Source organism: Globicephala melas, chromosome 3 (genome assembly GCF_963455315.2).
Source record: "Globicephala melas chromosome 3, mGloMel1.2, whole genome shotgun sequence".
In the NCBI taxonomy this organism is placed as follows: Eukaryota; Metazoa; Chordata; class Mammalia; order Artiodactyla; family Delphinidae; genus Globicephala; species Globicephala melas.
This window is the reverse complement of record NC_083316.1, coordinates 146,908,751-146,928,636: the sequence shown is the minus strand read 5'-3', so window position 1 is coordinate 146,928,636 and position 19,886 is coordinate 146,908,751. Positions and strand designations below refer to the sequence as shown.

General features: G+C 49.4%; 1 protein-coding gene across 5 annotated transcripts in view; it reads left to right on the top strand.

The window, feature by feature from the left end:
- Positions 1 to 19,886, top strand: part of SH3PXD2B (SH3 and PX domains 2B) — a 111,874-nt gene that overhangs the window by 73,563 nt on the left and 18,425 nt on the right. For 4 of the 5 annotated variants that reach the window (XM_060296606.1, XM_060296607.1, XM_060296604.1 and 1 more), the window contains exons 6-10: positions 234 to 259; positions 7,244 to 7,378; positions 11,823 to 11,927; positions 13,452 to 13,535; positions 16,845 to 16,962. In XM_060296606.1, the coding sequence (XP_060152589.1) occupies positions 234 to 259; positions 7,244 to 7,378; positions 11,823 to 11,927; positions 13,452 to 13,535; positions 16,845 to 16,962 (468 nt within the window). The remainder of the gene's footprint in view (positions 1 to 233; positions 260 to 7,243; positions 7,379 to 11,822; positions 11,928 to 13,451; positions 13,536 to 16,844; positions 16,963 to 19,886) is intronic. The other variant, XM_060296605.1, reaches the window with a different exon arrangement.

Below are 19,886 nucleotides of genomic sequence, written 5' to 3'. Positions count from 1 at the left end.
TGCTGGTCCCCAGGGCACCAGAGCACTTATCAGGCAAAGGGAGAAAATTAAAAGGAATTCTTTTTTTTTTTATTTTAAAGAGTCTAGGTCCCTGGGACTGGCTTGGATTTTACACTCATTCACTAGAGATGTTGTGGGATGGAAAATCTCAGTTTTCTAACGGAATAACTCATAGCAATACAGAAAAGATATTGACTCATTACTCTTTCCCACCCCTTTTCTTTCCTGTACAGGGAACATGTTGGGAAAAAGAAATCTGGTAAGAATATTTTCCATTTTCTCCTACTCATTTGATGTTTAGCATACCCCTACTGAGCGATGTCCAGGCCCTGGGCACTACATGGGGGATACAGTGATGTGGATGGATAGATGGATGGATGGATGGATGGATGGATTCTGAAAGCCATTCGGGGCTGAGGGGACGGCGTGCAGGCTGGGAGGTGCAAGCATACAGTCGATTTGGGCCTGATCCATTTGCCAGCCTCGGCACCAGGCCTGGCTCTGTGCTTCCTTCCATCAGCCACTGATCTGGGGGGTGACAACTGCTCTTGCAGGCAGCTCCCATACTCACTTCACTCTCCCCACAGTCAATTCTCTTCCTTCCTAACACCCTTTCCATTCCCTGGACAGCAGGACCCTTATGTCAAAAAAGAGAAGGTGAGAATTTGAATATGCACAGAGGAAAGATTTGAGTTCCCACAGGCCTGGAGTTGATAAGCTTAGATTCACAATCGCCCAGCTTTGTCCTCCTGCAACCCAAGAACATCCTGCACATCTGCAAAGGCCCTAGCCCATACCACATCTGGAGCCAATGTGGTCTTCAGAGCTTTCTGGAATTCTAAATTCTTTATCTAGAACTCCAGGAAGTTTGAGGAGGTTGATAAGGATGGGTGGAGAGGAGGCCAAGCAGAGATTCCAAAAGTGGAAAAGGATGCCTTCTCTCGTGGGCCTCAGTTTCATCATCTGTAAAATGGGCATAAGGATAGTAATCTACCTTGCAGGAGTATTATAGGATTCATAATAATATGTATAAAGCACTTAGAACAGTGCCTGGCATGTTGTAAGAGACACGTGTTTGTGCTGTTTTTATGCTACTGCTATTAATTCAGAACACCCAGGTGTTCTTGTCCAGCATCAGCAACAATTCCAAATTCAACAACTCTGGTCCCTTTACTGCTCCCTGGGTACAAGGCCTGTGGTCAGCTTTATGGGCCCCAAGGCCATTCCTGCAAGGAAGAGTGGAGAGGAATTGGATTTCTTCGCCTCAAGGTATGGCATCTGGAGTGAACTCCGGTCTTTTCCCAACCAGTCTGTTTACAGCTCTGCTTTCTAGCTTAATAGGTACTGGCCGGACCCGTGGCATCCTGCTAAAGCTACAAATAGCCCTTGAGCCCTGGGGATAATGATATGTTTCTTAGAAAAGAGCAGAGAGGAGAAGAGAAGCAGACAGTCTTCGTCTGGTCACAGAGTTTCTGGCTTTGAGTGTGCAGAGACTTTCCCGGAGGGGACGGGTGGGAGGGAGAGAGGAAACAGACAGCTCTGGTTTGTGAAAACAAAAGCATTCAGTCAGGACGGGCTTGATGAGGGGACTGGTCTGGAAAAGAGAGAAGAAGCTCTAATTTGTGGTGACCACTGTTACATCGTTCACCTGCAGTGATGGGGGATGGATTTATTTATAGTTCGACTGGGTGGAAAATAGCATCTTTCTTCATTCAGACTGAGAACCCATGCTGGGACTTGCCTTATTTTTTTATCTGACCTTTGAACACTTCTTTTATGTTAGAACAAGGCTCCTTGATTAAATTGAAAAAGGATTTAAGGTTGACAGCCCAAGCCCTGAAATTTCTGTGTGAGAATTCTGAGTTGACGAAGGCTTATCTCGCTCCAGAATTTCCCTGTTGTGGCTGACTGCCTGGCTGGTTCCTGCAGGCTTTGGCTAACGTGCTCTCAAATCCTGCTCATTCTGCAGGAAAAAAATCTTCCCACCAAAATTTCACAGATCATGTGATTATTTAAGGAGCACCTTTTCTTCCTGATTTTTCTACCGTTTACTTATTGGAATATTCTCTTGTTTACTGGCTCTTTCAGCAAGACTGGCAGTATAGTGAATTTCTAGGAAGAAAGGCCTATCTTACCATTACTCATCATTTTAAAAATTCTGTGGTAGATGAGGCACTTTACCTTTGGCGAATATTTTATGTTTGTTTGGGGTTTTTTTGTTTTTTGTTTTTTTTGGCCACGCTGCATGGAATGCGGGATCTTATTTCCCCGAACAGTGATCGAACCTGAGACCCCGGCAGTGGAAGTGCAGAGTTTTAACCACTGGACCACCAGGGAAGTCCCATGAATATTTCATAGCACTTCCTTAATGATAAAATCACACTTACACTGTCAAAGCTCCTCCCTTCTCCTGGACTTTTCCTTCCCTCTTATTCCCTGCTGGACCACAAGAATGACATTTCTCATCTAGGAATACTTTGATTTCACACTTGTAGCTCCTAGAACTTAGTTCTAGCTGCGTCAACTTTTAGCTACTGCAATTACTATGCATTATAGAGCCTGGTTGCAGTATCACACTCCACCAGTAGATGTCTCCACCTAACACCTAAATGGTCTATGTAGCCTAGTTTGAGACTCCTAGTAGATCAAATGAATGGTGTTTTGATAAGTTGAGTGCTCTGGATAAAATGAAGGCAACCTGCCCTGGAAGAACTGATCCTGAAAAAGCATCTCCATGCACTCTTTTCTGAGCCACTTAATGGCAGGAAACTAGTCTAAAAGCTACTGTTGGACTTCCCTGGTGGCTCAGTGGTTAAGACTCCGCCCTCCCAATGCAGGTGGCCTGGGTTCCATCCCTGGCCAGGGAACTAGATCCCACATGCATGCCGCAACTAAGAGTTTGCATGCCACAACTACGGAGCCAGCAAGCTGCAACTAAGGAGCCCGCAAGCCACAACTAAGGAGGCCACCTGCCACAACTAAGACCTGGCTCAACAAAATAAATATATTTTTTTAAAAAACCCAGTGCTAACGCATTCTTATAAAAAGTAAATAAATAGAAATAAAAGCTACTGTCATAGAAGAACAGGAAGGATATGTAAGGCTCAGACCTGGCCCCTGAGCAAGTCTTGGAAGAAGTACCAGCCCTGAGCCCTGTGCCAGCACATTATGTCCTCGTGCCAGCCTAGAGTCCTCAACCCTGTTCCCTGCCCTCCTCATTTCCTGGCTTCATGTCTTGTTCGCAGTGAGTCCCCCAGTTCCTTTCCCTGCTCATAGTTAACCCAAGTCAGTTGGCAGCTTGGTTAGGAGAGCTGGTGCAGGAATGAATAGATCAGCCCATTGATCAGAATCCTGGGAATTGTATGTGGTACAACTGGGCCACCATCAGTTGTTAAAACCGGGTAGCAACAATTGAACTTTTTGGACAGAGTAACCTGGCTTAAGTGGACCTTGACTTATCCAAAGTCTCTGTCCCTTCTTACAGGCAACAAGTAGTCTTTGGTCGCTTGTAAGATAGACAGGTGCCTGCCAGTAACTCAGCACTGTGTGTTCTCAGGAGGAGGCCTCAGCAGTGTAGGGCAGGAAGGGTTTCTAGGTGTCTCCATTCATCCTTTGTTCATTCACGCCACAAATGTTCACTGAGTCTCTGTGCTGAGTGAACAAGACACAGTTATTCATTCAATGCTTATTAAGCACCTACTGTGTGCCTGACAGTGTTCTAGGTCCCCAGGAAATGCAAAAGGCGTTTCCACCACGGCAACACCATGTGGGAAGTAACCTCACAGTCTGGTAGAAAAGACAGATACGTAAACAAAATTAAATGTTGTAAGTGCTGTGAGAGAAGGCATTTGAATGTCTCCCTGAGGTTGGAAGTCATTTAAAGCGGTTTTAAAATATTCATTCTTTCATTCAAATATTTATTGAGCCTTTGTAGATGCCATTCAAGTTCTAGTCCAGGGGTTGGCAAATGTTTTTTCTCTAAAGGTCCAGATAGTAAATATTTTAGGCTTTGCAAGCTCCATGCAGACTCTGTCACTAATAATAATTTTTTGTTTCCTCTTCCTTTCATTCTCCTTCTTATTCTTTACAAATCTTTAAAAGTATAAAAACACATTCTTAGCTCCCCTTGCACAAAAATGGACCATTTTTGTGACTTCTGAGCAAGCTCTCTGGCTGCAGTATGAAGGACGGACTGGAGGGGCAGGATGGAGACCCATCACGGGGTGTCCCACCTGCACACCCCTGGCCACAAGAAGCCTTTCTCAGACCCTGGTGAAAAGGATGTGGCATAGTGAGGATGTGGGTGAAGCGAGGTGATGGAGTGCTAGCAAGAAGGTCCTCCCACATCAGACCCATGGCTCTGCGGGAGGGAATCCTGACGGCTGCCACAAGGGGCAGCAGAGATTCCCCACATGTGAACACAGACACGTCCTGGCCCCTCCAGCCCACTAGTGGCCCGCCTGCCTGGGAGACCTGGGCTGTCTCTGGCCACTAACCCGGGCAGCAGGCTCAGCTTCCAGCCTGACTGTGAAGTGGGTGCTTCTCTCCACTCTCCAGTTCTTTGTCTCCAGTTGAGGCACCGGGAAGCATGGCTACCTGGATGCAGCCCGCGTGAGGTTAAAACAGAAGGGCAGATGCATTCCTGGGGTTCTGAGCCCTGAGGCAGATTATATTCTAGGATAAAAACTGTGGACCCCAGTCTCTACATATTGCATTCACTGGGGAATGTGTCCCAAGCTCACAATGACCAGGACAAGTAACCAGGAGCGCGTCTGCCTGCGCTCATTCACACAAGAGCACCTCTTAGAAGCACAGTGCCGGGGGGTTGAGGAGACAGTCAAGAGATCACTGTCTAGAGGGACAGCAGAAAGGGGGCAGTGACCAGCCTGCTCTGGGGCCACTAAAAGATGGAACCGCTGAAGTAGCCGGGCTGTCTTGGGTGGTCTGTCATGCTTGAGGCTGGAAGGAGATCAGCTCTGCGGCCTGACCTGGGTGGGAGGTGACAGAGGAGGAGAAGGCTGGCAGTAGTGAAGATGACCCTGAGAGCTGCAAAGACATAAGACTTGGGGGGCGGTCATGGGGACCTGTGGGGTAGGAGAGCAAGATCTCAGACTAGCCTTCCTTCCTATCATCTTTTCTTTCCTCACCTACTGCCACCAGGTGGACCTGGTTCAGATCTGGCCTTGTCACCAGGTAGCGGTGAGATCTAAGGCAAGTCACCTGATATGTCTGAGCCTCTGTTTTCTTGTCTATAACATGGGGGTGGTAATACCCACCTTCCAGGGCAGTTGTGTCGAGGTAGTTTATGTACAGTGTATAGCCTGTGATAGGCATTCATGTGGGGCGACTTCCCTCCCAATCTACTTCTGAACCTTCATCCCACATCTGCCGTCTCTTTTTTCTCCTCTCTTTCTCTCTTCTCATGCTTTCGCCACTCAGGGTGCAAGGGGCAGAGTTGCCCTGGGGCCCTCCCGTTTCCCTCCGTTACCCTCAGCCTGGGAGGGTGAATGGCTAGAACATGGTCACAGAGCCAAGAAGCGGTGACGCTTCTTCACCCGGCTGCAACGCCCTGCTCTGATTTTCCGCATCAGACATGGAGAATGCGTGGTTCTAACAGAGGGCTTTTGTGCCGCTTCTAGATGCCAGAGGCTGGGGTGCAACGGCGTGCTGGTAAATACTTCACGACCAGCTCTCTGATGGGAAGCCCTGCTTTGTGGCATTTGCCATTTTCCATGGTGTAAATACTCCCACCATGGCCAATTTCAATAAGATACTACCCAACAGAGTTGGGAACAGATGCACAAAATTGGCTCATTATGGGTGTATTTGGACACAGAAATGTATAAATGGATATTTCAGTGGTTTATGGAAACAATAGAAGGGAATCCTTTGAATCAGGACTTTCAGAAAACCAGGGCCCAGTGGCCACAAAAGCCAGTCTGCCTTCCCATCACATTCAGCTGCTGCTCTAAAAGTGCTGCCCCCTCTCTCTGGAGTGTCTGAACTCAGATGTCCCTTTACATCATCCATATTCTGTGATATCTTTTCATTTACTTATCAGATATGTCTTGGTATTTAACCAGGGCCACACAGCGCTACATCCTGTGGAAATGGCCTCCCCAGGGGCTCCTCTCCCCAGCTGCCCCTGCCCTGGTCCAAAGCTACCATCATCTCTTGTCTGCAAACACCATGTCCTCCATCTGGTCTCCTGCTTTTTTTCTTGCCAGGCTGTAATCCAGTCTCCATGTGGCAGCCAGAACTGTCTTTTTAAAGATGTAAATCTTGTCATTCCCTTCTTCAAGCCCTTCAGTGGCTTTCTACTTCAGGGTTTCAAAAAATCCGAACTTCTTGCCTTGGCCCAGCATGTCCTGCCTGCTCTGACCCATGCCTGCCAGGGTGAGCTCATACAGGACCGCCCTCTGCTCACTCCTGGACTTCAGCCAGTTCCTAGAAGGCTCCAGGCCCTTTCCCATCCCACAGTCTGCCTGCACCACTCTGTCCCCATTCTCCTCATGCCTCCTTGCCTCCAAGGTCTTTGCTTTATGTCACCTCCCTGGAGGGGTCTTGCTGACCACTCCATTTAATGTAGCATCCTTTTCCCACTCATTCTCTGTCTGGCATCCTGGTTGTTTCCAGCAATGCATCAATCAAAAACTAGTATTATCCTGTATACTTAGCGATCGTATATACTTGTGTACGTGTCTCTCTCCCCAGCTAGACTGGGCTACTCGAGGCTAGGAGTCATGTCTGTTTCATTCACTTTAGTATGCCCAGCATCTAATAGAGTGTTTGGAACCTCACTGGTGACTTCGTGAATTAATAGATGAGTGATTTGGGATGGATGGATGGCAATGGATAGCTAGACAGATGGATGTTTGGTTGGATGAATGATGAATGGATGTTCAGTTGGGTGGACGATGATGGGTGAATAATGGCAGATGGATGAATGGATGGATAGATGGGAATGAATGAACTTTCCCACTACGCTGTCAGCTTCTTCAGGGCAAGTACCACATCAACTCTGAATCCTTAGTGCCTAGCACAGTGCCTGCACAAGGACAGGCACTTGGTAAATTTTGGTGGTTGAGTGAGCAAATGAATGAAAGAATAAATGGATGAGGTGACCCTGAGACAAGTCCTGTCACAGCTTCGTTCTCTATTTGGAATGTCCTCCTGACCCATCCCACCCCCTGGCTCCTGTTCCTTCACACATGGGTTGTGTGTTGGCATTTTGTATCCCCAGGGGGCGACCTGACCTCGGTGGACCCCATGGTCCTGGAGCAGTACGTAGTGGTGGCAGACTACCAGAAGCAGGAGAGCTCGGAGATCAGCCTCAGCGTGGGGCAAGTGGTAGACATCATCGAGAAGAATGAGTCAGGTAGGAGACCTAGACCACCTCCCTTCCACCCTACACTCTCACCAAGCCTCTGGGACAGGAAACGCTTGGGAGTGCAAACGCTGCAATGGCCAATCCAGGCTGCTCCGTTCCCACGGATCTGGTTGATGGCCTCCTAGAAAGCTGGCCTTGTTTGATCACAGTGCTTGAGTACTCCACTTGGTCACAGCTCACCAGCATCCTGCTGGGTCAGGGGTTATCGACTTGTCCTGAGGTTCACATTTTAGGAACCTTCCTTCTGGTTTCAGAGTACTCGGAGACACGGAGTCCAGCATTCCACTGGAGATTTGCTCTGTTGATTTGCCTTTGGCTACCATGGGAGTCCTCATGAAGGTTCTGTCAGCTGTGGGCTCTGGTGGGATGGACAGACTGCCTCAGCCCACCTGCCCTCAGAGGGACCACTGGTCACATACAGGCAGACCTCAGAGATATTGTGGGTTCGGTTCCAGACCGCTGCGATAAAGCGAGTCATGTGAATTTTTTGGTTTCCCAGTGCAAAAAAAAGTTACATTTATACTATGCTGTAGCCTGTTCAGTGTGCGGTAGTCTTATGTCAAAAAAACAATATACATACCTTAATTTAAAAATACTTTATTGCTAAAAAATGCTAACCATCATCTGAACCTCCAGCAAGTCGTAATCTTTTTGCAATAGTAACATCAAAGATCACTGACCACAGATCATGTAACAAATATAATAAGAATAAAGAAGTTTGAAATCGGGGGAATTACTGAAATGTGACACAGAGACATGAAGTGAGCAAATGCTATAGGAAAAATGACACCAATAGACCTGCTTGATGCAGGGTTGCCGCAAACCTCCAATCTGTAAAAAACACATTATCCGTGAAGTGCAATAAAGCAAAGCACAGTAAAACGAGGTCTGCCTGTACACTGGCCGGGACAGAATGTGATGTGACTGAGACACTTAACCCGGGTTTCCACCTGAACTCCGCATTTCACAGCCATCCAGGTCACTTCGTTGAGGAGGCTGCTTCCAGGATTAAATGAGGCAGTACATAGAGAGGGCCTAAGCCTGTGTTTGGCACATAGGTACCCAAAATGCGTTTCCTTCCCTTTTGCCTTCTTTAGCCGCAATAGGGCATTGGTACCATTGAAGACAGAGAGCAAGGAGCAGGGGATGAGTGGATCCTCTCCAGGAAAAAGTGGCATTAAACCCCCACTGGCTTTGTTGTAGCTAAAATGTGCCATTGACTAGCAATATTAGTGGGCCAATCTCCGTGATACCCCAGTGGCTAGTTAAGGTCCAACAAACAGGGAAAGACTGTTTCCGGCAGCCTCTGCAGCATGTTCCCATTAGTCAGGAGATGAGCAGTAGCCAACCAAAACTTCTTGATTACACAGTACAGCAGTTGTTATCCCTGCTTCGCAGCTGAAGACACCAAGACTCCAAGTGACTCAGTCACTCACCCCAGATCTTGTGACAGGTTGCCGAGCTGGAGTTCCTAACCAATTCCAGCTGGCCCCGAGGCCATGTGACGTTCTAATTCCTAGAAATGAGTACAGGCGGTCTGTGGGTATGACTGGGATGCTCTGTGGGGATGGAAGAAGGGAGCACCCACCCACCCCCACCCCGCTTTGCTTTGCCAGCTTGAGCGACGTCAGGAAGAACATGTTGCTGGGAGAAGGGGAGGAGGCAGGATGGGGTGGGGGCCAAGCCTGGTGTGTCCAGAGGACAGCAGGGAAAAGGCATATGTCCAGATCTTCAAGTGGCCAACAAACTCAACATTTGTTTTCAATTACCTTTTACTTACCCAAGTAATATATGGATATGTTCTTCTTGAAACATTAATGATAAAGTTAAAATCTATTTTTTTCCGCTAGCTTCAGGCCTAGTCCCCTTTCCAAACCCAGACTGCCCTTCTATCAGTTTGGGGTGAATGCTTTTTGATAACTGTATACACACATGTGTATAAATATGTGTACAGGGATAGGACTTCCCTGGTGGTGCAGTGGTTAAGAATCCGCCTGCCAATGCAGGGTACACGGGTCTGAGCCCTGGTCCGGGAAGCTCCCACATGCCATGGAGCAACTAAGCCCTTGCGCCACAACTACTGAGCCCGCGTGCTGCAACTACTGAAGCCTGCACACCTAGAGCCCATGCTCTGCAACAAGAGAAGCCACCGCAATGAGAAGCCCACGCACCGCAACAAAGAGTGGACCCCGCTCGTCACAACTAGAGAAAGCCCATGCGCAGCAACGAAGACCCAGCGCGTCCATAAATAAATAAAGAAATAAATAAATTTATTTTTTAAAAAACTCTATACAGGTGTATATGTATGTACACAGTGTACACATTTGTACACATGTGTGTATACATATATGTGCACATGCGTACATATATATAACTATGTACACACATACATACACATCGTATTTCATGCCTCTATATATAATTTTGTAGGTTTTTTAAGCCCAGTGGTGTATCATTCTATACATTTTGACCTGCAACATGCTTTTTCTTAAGTCAACATTTAGCTCTTATTCTTTTAACATCTGCATACTATGTGAAAATATGGCATACTATAAGCCATATCTTCCTTTAGTATGAACAGTATATATGTGTGCACATTGGTGAGTGTTTCTTTAGGTTAGATACGCAGAAAACTGCTGGACCATAAGATACGCATACTTTAAATGTTAAGATACAGCCAAATGACCTGCTTCCAAACTGTGGCCATACCAGTTTACTCTCCTTCCAGCAATGTATGAGGCATTTGTGCCAGTAGTTAAGAGCTGAGGCTGTGAAGCCAGATGGCCTGGGTCGAATCCCGGCTCTGCCACTTTCTTTGTGACCTTGGTCAAGTCACTGCCCGTCTCTGAGCTTGGCTTCTCCATCTGTAAAATGGGGCAGTAACAGAATGCAGCTCACAGGCTGCTGTGAGGACTCAGCCAGTCAGTAGTAGATGCGAAGCACTGAGACAGTCTGGCGTATCTTTACTGTCATTGCTGTTGTGACACGTTCCTTAACCCCGCGCGGATACCTACAAATAGGAGTCCTTAGGAAGGCATATATGGCATATTTCTGATTTCTGGTTTTTCACAGGTTTATCAACCCCATTCATTCACACAGACACACGCGCACACACACACACACACACACACACACACTTCCCAGCCACCAAAACGTGTCTTTTAAAAGGTGCACCCAGTCAAGTAAAGCAGAAGGTGGCTTCTACCTCAGGGAGCTCAAAAGCAAAGGCCTCCCTGTAAGACCGGGAAGCTAGTCCAGAGTCTGCCCCTTCCTTCTCTTCTCCCTTGGGGTCTCCGGGGCCTGGAGGTTTGTGATCTTGGGGAGCAGATCCTATTTTTCCATTTATGCAGGTCAGAGCCAGCTGGGGCCTGTATTAACTTCCTGTGGCTGCTATAACGAATTACCACAAATTCAGTGACTTACACCAACACAAATTTATCATCATATGGTTCTAGAGGTTAGAAGCCCAAAATGGGCCCCAGTGGACGAAAAAAAAAAGGCAGTGCTGGGGCTGTGTTCCCTTCTGCAGGCCTGGGGAGCATCTGCTGCTTTGCCTTTTCCATTCTCTAGAGGCCAGCCACATCCCGTGGCTCGTGACCCCTTCCTCCACCTTCAGAACCAGCAGTGTTGCCCCTCTCTGTACCTTCCTTCCTCAGCCGCATCTCCCCCTGACCCTCCTTCTGCCTGCCTTGTGATTAAACTGCGCCCACCCAGATAAGCCAGGATAACCTCCTATTTGGGAGTTCAGCTGATTAGCAACCTTAACCCCATCTGCGACCTTAATTCAAACCCTTTGCCATGTGCATTGTTATTCTGCCTACCACAGGCTCCATGAGAGCCCTTTCTCTAAAATGGGAGGGCCTGAGTCTCAGTGAACGGCCTCTCAAACTGTTATATCTGCGGCCAGGTTTACCTTGACATGAACAGACGCAAAATCAGTGTCGCAGATAAGTTATGAGGGCAGTGGTTTCCGTATCAGAGAGCCCTGGGTGCAAGTCGCAGCTCGGCTGTAAGCCGCGTGAACTTGCACGAGCCTTGCCTCTTGGAGCCTCAGTTTCCTCGTCTGTGCAGTAGGGATGATAATGTGAAGATGATATAAGATAATGCAAGTAAAATGATGAGTGCCTTGCACACCTTAGCGAAGGGAGCTACGTTCTTTACTCTCCTCCTTTAGGACAACCTTTCTCCCCACCCCTATCCCCGACTCCCCTCCACAGCCCCGTCCCAGGCTCAAGAGCAGGTTTCCTGTTAGCCTGTCTCTAGCAGTTAGCAGTCAGCTCACATGGGTAGTTGTGTTCTACTAATAAAATGGAGACTTTTGAGCCTGACGCTGAGCGTTGGTTCCTGCAGCGGCTGAATCTAATATTGTATTCTGACGCCCGGCCCTCACACCTGACCCAACTGATATCAGTCTGCACTCTCATTTTCCCAGGTTGGTGGTTCGTCAGCACCGCTGAAGAGCAAGGCTGGGTCCCCGCAACCTGCCTCGAAGGACAGGATGGTGTGCAGGATGAGTTTTCCCTACAGCCTGAAGAAGGTAGGAAGCAGCCTGGGCCTCGGGCTCGCTGGGGAGACCGTGAGGGCCGGCGGCACCCAATCCCTTCCCTTCAGCCTCTGCCTCCCAGCCTCCTAGACTAGAGCCTGTGGACATGAAGCCAGGCCCTGGGGTTGGGGCAGAGCAAGCCCGCCCTTTCTTAGGGGCCCTGGGGAGCCAACCCAGGTGAGCCTGGCTGGAGCTGGGGCCCTGATACCTCCATGGGACCTCAATGGCGCCCAGCCAGATCGCTGTCAACACCTCACGCTTCCTCCCTTGAATTATCCTGATGGCCAAGGTGCTGGGGCTGCTCCAAGCTCATTTACAAGACATCTGAAGCCATCCGTAAAGATCTCTGCTTTCTGTGTTGGTTTAACGGCCCTGACTGGGTGTCAGGATCAGAGCTGACCCTCCTAAAGAGTGGTTCCCGCTGTGTCAGAAATCTTAAGGCTCAGCCAACCCCCCTTTCCCCCCAGGAGCATTCCTCAATCTAGAGTATGAGTTCACTTTAGCTAATAAACGGGAGGGTTTTGGAATCAGACCTGAACTTGACTCTCACCACCGAATTTGAATTGGTACCACTTACTGGCTGAGTGGTCTTGGGCCAGCAACTTAACCTTTCTATGCTTCAGCCACTTCCTCTGGAAATGGAAACGATGGTATCTACGTCATGGGCTTTTTTTTTTTTAATTAAATGAGATCCCACATGCAAAGCACTTGGCAAAGAACCTAAAACAATGAATAACTAGGAACAGTTATTATCATAGGGCTATGCCTTACCTAGGGTTGAATATTTGGGGCTTTTAGTTGACTGTTTAGAAAACACAAAGCCACTTGAGTATGTATTTAACAGAAAAGAGGGTAAGGAGAAGGGATATTTCTATGCTCAAAGGTTAGCAAAAAAAAAAAAAAAATGCATATGTGGTTTGCATTTAGTTTTATTGCAGCCAGCACCCGCAGAGTAAAATGCCTTTTGTTTTGCTCTGCGTTTGTGGGGCCCACCAGGCTCTAGGGGCGGCGCTAATGAGGAGAAAGTGCAAAAATCAACTCAGATTAAGGGGTAGTCATGTGCTGCGTGGAAACTCTAGCTCCCTTAGACAGTTAATGATTCCTACCACGGGGCGTGTCTCTGTAAGGGACTGATTATTGTCCCCATTTTACAGATGAGAAAAGAAGCTCAGAAAGTAGAGACACTTGCCCGGGGTCACACAGCTAGAAGATGGGAGAGAGACCACATTTTCCTAAGGGTTTGTACATTTCTTCCCCCTGCCATGAGGGCTTCTCTTAGTGCCTCTTGATAATCATGCTAGGAATAGCATCCTGTCTATTGGGTGGCTCTTCACTCAAGTTCAAGGTTCGTACTCAGGAATTTGGTCCTTCTGAGACACCTGGGGCGTGGCATAGACGCAGAAATAATTGCTCCTGAGAGGGAGCACGTGCTTGGTGCCGCCTTTGCCTCAAGACACTGGGACTGCTTTCTTCTTACCTCTGCCTTCTGCCCTTCGCCTCCACATGCTGCCCGTCCAGTCTCATGGAGATACTGGTCTCTGCCCCAGCCCATGGGCCGCCGCCGGACTCTGGGGGACCTGTATGCCATCAGCTGGCGTCAAGGTGCCTACCTCAGAGTTTTCCTCCCCGCTCGGTATTCGGAACTGGGTCCCTGCATCTGCATGCTCTGGGACTGCCCGTGCCTGTTGCATGTGAGAGACGGTGATCTGGTCTGTACCCTGTGTGTTGGCATGTAGGTTTGGGAGGAGGGAGCTTAGGGCGTTTGTCAGCCTGGGACCCTAAAGTTTCCCAGGGTAAAAAATGATGCCTGGGGGCCCCTGTAATGCTGAGCCAGTGACCTGTTCCCTTCATCAGGTGCATTTGAGTGGCCAGGGAAAAGAAACCCACATCAAACCAGCTTAAGCAAAAGGGAAGTGTATTGACTCATGTCATTGAAAACCCTAGGGTAGGGTCAGCTTCTAGCATGGCTGGATCCGGGAGCTTGAAAATGTCTGCCAACTGAAGAAAAATGCCCAACCTAGAAGTTGTGAGTTAAGTTTTATACAGGCACCTTACTGAGGACTCTAGCCTGGGAGACAGCCTCTCAGATAGCTCTGGGGAACTGCTCCTACGAGGTAAGGGAGGAAGCAGGATGCATAGGAGTTTTTGGCTGGAAAAACAAAACAAAACATGTAGTCTAACATCAAAAGATTACTGCTAATCACAAAAAACAGATATCTTTTTTTTAATATAAATTTATTTATTTTATTTGTTTTTATTTTTGGCTGCATTGGGCCTTCGTTGCTGCGCACGGGCTTTCTCTAGTTGCAGTGAGCGGAGGCTACTGTTCGTTGCGGTGCGTGGGCTTCTCATTGCAGTGGCTTCTCTTTGTTGCAGAGCACAGGCTCTAGGCATGCGGGCTTCAGTAGTTGTGGCTCGTGGGCTCTAGAGCACAGGCTCAGTAGTTGTGGTGCACGGGCTTAGTTGCTCCATGGCATGTGGGATCTTCCCAGACCAGGGCTTGAACCCGTGTCCCCTGCATTGGCAGGCGGATTCTTAACCACTGCGCCACCAGGGAAGCCCCAGATATCTTAAGTTAATGATTTTAGTGCTTTTCTATGAATGGAAAGATGCAAGAATCTGGTCTCATTGAAATAATTCCTTAGATATGCATCTGAACTATCTAAGGCCAGTATCCAGAGCACAGAATGCTTCCTGTTTTTATCCCTCCCAAATGCCCCTCAGGGTGCACTGTTGGGGGTGACTGCAGTGGCTCGTGGCTTGATGGCAGGCAACATTCTTTGTTTACTGGCATGGCAGACAACGTTCCCTTTCTACCTGTCCTTGGCACCTGAGGCTTATTCTCGCCACCTTCAGCTCCCATTCTCTACCTTGCTGGAACCATTGTCTCATGGTGACAGTAGTTCCAGGCACCCTTCAGGGGCACCCACCAAAGAAAATGCTTCTCCTTCAACACGATCAGTTGGTTCCAACGGACCCAGTTGGGTCATATGCCATCCCTGAACTAATCACGGTGGCCAGTCACTCTGGCCAGGCCAGCGTTATGCACCCTCGCCATCCCTCTGGGTGGTGGCGAGGTCACCCTCACCCAAACATGTGGCTGGAGGCTGGCAGTGCCACCAGAGGAAGGGCAGATGGATGGCAAGCAGGCAGTGTTACCCACCACGCAGTCTACAAGTTCTCCCACTTCCCTTTGTTAGGGAACCCTGAGCATCCTACGGAGCCCAGAGAGGGTCTCTGGTTGCTAGCGAATCCCCAGGAGTCCAGGGCCTGTAGTACCAACAGTACTTAGTCCGGGACCCAGGCAGTGCCCCTTCTCACCTGGCCAGACAAAACTTCTGTGCATCCACAGGGTTGAGTTGCCCCCAGCACCCTTCACAGCACCCACACCCCAGCCTGCATCTGCGAGTGAGGAGAACAGCTGAGTGCGCTGTATACAGAACGTGTGCAGCTTGAGTCAGCTCAGCCCCCACAGCGCAGGTCAGGGGGCTAGATCAATAAATAAATAAACGCCCTGTGTGTTTTCCGCCTCCCTCTGCACCAGCTGGGAAGGCCACAGACAGCCTGTGGTGTTTTCCCAGCGAGAGAGAGAGAGAAAGAGAGAGGGGCAGCCCGGACACACTAACTATCAACGTCAGCCCACAGCTGGCTCAGTCCCTCCCTGCGGGCTGCAATGTAACCAAAACAGGAAAGCCGGCTCCTATCCTCACTGGCTCCCCTGGGACACTCATCTGTTATCTGTCTCAGCAGTCACTGCTGACAGTGTTGGGGATGGGAGCTATTCTCTTGCTCTCTGGAGGGCCCTGCCTGAGTGTGACAATGAATGACCCTGCCAGCGGGGCCCTGCAGGGGGTCGGGGGTGAGGTCCTGCTGTGGGAGGGACACAGCCCGAGGCAGCTCTCTTGGCTTTGGGGGTAGGAGCAGGAAACCACTGAGAGTGGGATGGAAAGCACCCCAGTGGTGTTAATGAAAACAGAAGCAGGCAATCATTTCATGATATATATCTCAAATCATTATGTTGTACACCCAGAAGTCGATTATATCTCAATTAAAAAAATAAATTAAAAAAAATAAAATTGAAGCTTCAGGCGTGGTTGGATCCAGGGGCTTGAAAACAATGAAAAATGGAGATCAGCTACCCGCTAGGTAATGAGCATTGCTAGCTGTCTCCTCCCTGGTAGTGATTCCACCCCAAACCATATACTGCCAGATGTAGCTTGTCCCTGACCCTCCACCACTAAGAACTGCAGAGGAGCCACGGAGGGTTTAACATCCACCCCGCCCCTGCTGCAGCATGAGCAAGGTGCCTCCCGCCAGGCCTTCGGGACTTGTTCATTTACTAAACATTGACTATTTTACTAAATAGTTCCTAAATATTCCCAGTACCGTGCCCAGTGCTAGAGATAGAGGAATGAACAAGACAGACTCAAACCCCTGCCTTCCTGGAGCTCTTACTCTAGCAGGGGAAACAGACATGGAACATAATATAAGTAAATTATCTGGTATGTTAGAAGGTAATTCCTGGTAAGGGGGGAAAATAAACCCGGGTAAGGGGGATGAGGGTGCCATGGGTCTGGGTATTACCTAAGGCAAGGTCAAGGAAGGTGACCTTGAGGCACAGATTTGAGGAAGGTGAGTGCAAATGTGTGATGCTGAGGGATTTCAGAGGAACGGACCTGCCATTTGTCCTGTGTCCTGTTGCTGCTTGCACAGGGTCATCCAGCACTAAGTGAGGGTCGCTTATTGGGGCCAGGGGCGGGGGTGGGGGGGTGGGAACAGAGATGGTGCACAGAAGTCTTTGGAGGAAATCCCTCCTTACGAGGGCATCTCTCAGATCACAGCCTTGGCCATCAACGTCCCGGGGCTTATATAGTGTCTTTGACTTACCCCAACATCTGTTTGTCCCCACAGAGGAGAAGTACACAGTCATCTACCCATACACAGCTCGTGACCAAGATGAAATGAACCTGGAGAGAGGAGCTGTGGTGGAGGTCATCCAGAAAAACCTGGAAGGCTGGTGGAAGATCAGGTACCCTCTGCAGCTGGGTGGGTTTCAGGTCATAGAGGCTCCAGCTGCACAGATATCTGTAAGCAGTTGCAGAGGAGATGAGGTTTCAGCCTGAGCTATAAAAGGACGCTTCTCCTCTGTGCTGTTTGGCTTCCTTCCCTACCCATATCCTTCTCTAAAAATGCATAATAAGCAAAACCGTCTCTAAACACACTGAACCACCGATAGCAGTAACCCAATTGAGCAAGACTGGTCTCCACCTCCAGATGTGTCTCATAATGAGTAAGTGGAGGCTGAAGCTGCCCTGCGTGAGTGATTTCCCACTCCAGCCCCGCTCTGAGAGCAACAGGATGCTAAACACCACATGGACAGTAGCCCGTCCTAAAGCTGATCATTTGCCGTCATCTCTCAGAGTCCAGTGGAGACCGGCTTTCCATACAGTTTGCTCTTTCACCCATGTGATGGAATTGAAAGCTCATAGGTAAAGGTGGCCAACTCATCGTGCTCTACTTGGGACTTTCCCAGTTTTAGTAATGAAAGTCCGGGGAACTCCCTCTTTGGTTACCCGGGCGGGCAGGGTGCAGCCTCAGGAAATTAGGGCAAGAGAAGAAGCCTGAGGTCCCTGCCACCTGGTGTCTGTGCCGTGATGTAAGCCGGACATGAGGCAGGACACTGGGACCACTCACATGGGGCTGAGTGTGTAACCCTTAATTCATTCAGCAAACCTACACCAAAATCTATTTTGGGCCAAGCTGTCTACTGAAAGCTGGTGAGTAACAGTGAGAAAGAGACAGTAGTTCAGACCCACAGGCGTAGAAGGCAGACTCAGACACAAGTACAGGGCAGGGAGGCGCGTGGGGCGTAGGAGGGCTGCACAGGGGACTTTGGAGCACAGAAGAGGGCTCCTCAGCCCGGGAGTCAGGAAGGCTTCCTCAGAACTGAGGTTTGAAGCCGGAGTAATGACAACAGTAACTCACATATCTGGATTATAGGTGTTACCTTGCTGTGTAACAAATTATCCCAAAACTTAGTGACTCTGGAATTCTGGTGGCTCGACTGGGCTCAGGGTCCCTCATGAGGTTGCAGTGGATGTTGCCACGGTCATCAGAAGCTTCGACTGAAGCTAGAAAGTGACCGAACCAGGTTTTGAACCCCTACCTTTCTGACCCCAAAGCCCCCTCAGCATTGCATGTGTTGCCTCTCTGCTTATGGCTTTGTGCCCCAAGTGATGAACTATCTCATAGTGATGCCCGGATTGTGTGTAGTCTGACGTTTTCCAATTAGCACAAGATTTAGTCCTTCTCAGGGGATATTTTAAGATTGATAGACACCAAACTGAAGATTTCTGCCTCCTTTTAAGTTTGCTTCTTGTTATAAAGGACTTTTTTTTTTTTTTATTGAAACGCAGTGCTATTTAGTTCTTAAGGTGATTCTTGACGAGATGTGACCCTGCCATATATCATCTCCAGTCTGTTAGATGTCGTCCCCAAAGGTGTGGGCACCTGTTTTGTGGTTCAGACCAGTGGGATGCTGGCAATTTTAACAGCCAGCTCTCCAGGGGAAAATGCTCTTGAGTTGCCGTGTTTGCCAATTTCTGTGGTGTAAATACTGCCACCGTGGCAGATTTTAAGCTCCCAGTGTGATGGCACTAAATGCCGAGTTGGGAAGAGATATGAACAGCTGGCTCTCACAAGTGCTGTGAGCTGACTCCAGCACACCTCTGGTCCCAATCAACCCCTGTGGTCATGCTATTCAACCGACTTCCATAGTGCAGAGAATTAAATGATTGTTACATTCGTTCAGTCCCCTTTGGAATTCAGTGAGCTGGTCTGTCAGGGTCTCAGTCACTCCGAGGCTCAGTGACCTGTGGTAACCCTGGAACCAACCCCCGACCTGCTTTGTTCTCATCTGAACGCGTGTTTAATCTACTTGTTAAGCAATATGACTGGAGGCCCACCCTGCCTATGCCAGGCTTTGTGCCGGGAGCTGGGGCTTCTGGGAAGAGGCAGCAAAGCAGCACAGACTCTGGTGCCAGCTTTCTAGGTCTGGATCCATTTCTGCCAACCCTCAGGTTGGATGGATGAACTATAGCAATAGCTATCAAGTGCTTGGAACAGGAAGGACATGGAGTAGGTGCTCACCAAGTGTCATTTACCGTTATCATCATGGTCCCAGTAGTGACGACTGTACGGGGACAGTGGCTGTAGCAGAGCTTTGTGGCTGCTCACCCTTGCCAGGTCCACTGGCAGTTTGTCCACGTGTCCCCTTTTTTCTTCACTCAACTCACTGGGAGCGAGGGCCGTCACACACACAGACGAATCATCCATGATCCTCGCCCCCAGGAGCTCGAGTTCTAAGTGGGGAGACAGGACCGTCACAGCCAAGTGTCACTGGGTGTTATAAGTGCTGGGATTGTGGGGTGTGCAGGAGACAGTGGGGGGCACCGTGGAGGGAGGCTCGGGAAAGGCTTGAGAGGGGGAATGGTATTAAGCAGAGCTGGGAAAGAGGAGCACAAAAGAGAATGGGCTTGGGCTTCCCTGGTGGCGCAGTGGTTGAGAGTCCGCCTGCCGATGCAGGGGACACGGGTTCGTGCCCCGGTCCGGGAAGATCCCACACGCCGCAGAGCGGCTGGGCCAGTGAGCCATGGCCGCTGAGCCTGCGCGTCCGGAGCCTGTGCTCCGCAGCGGGAGAGGCCACAACAGTGAGAGGCCCGCGTACCGCAAAAAAAAAAAAAAAAAGAGAGAGAGAATGGGCTTTCCAGGCAGAGGGTCTCTAAGAGCAGGAGCAGGGGGGTGAGAGATGGTGGAACTTTTGGGAGAGCGCAAGCTGTGTGGGGTGGGCGGGACCTGGGGGTTGCCGTGAGAGCCAAGGCTGGGGAGGTAAGGAGAGGCCAGATTGGGGAGGCCCAGCTGAGGGCTTAGGCTTCATCAGGAGGCAGCAAGCGG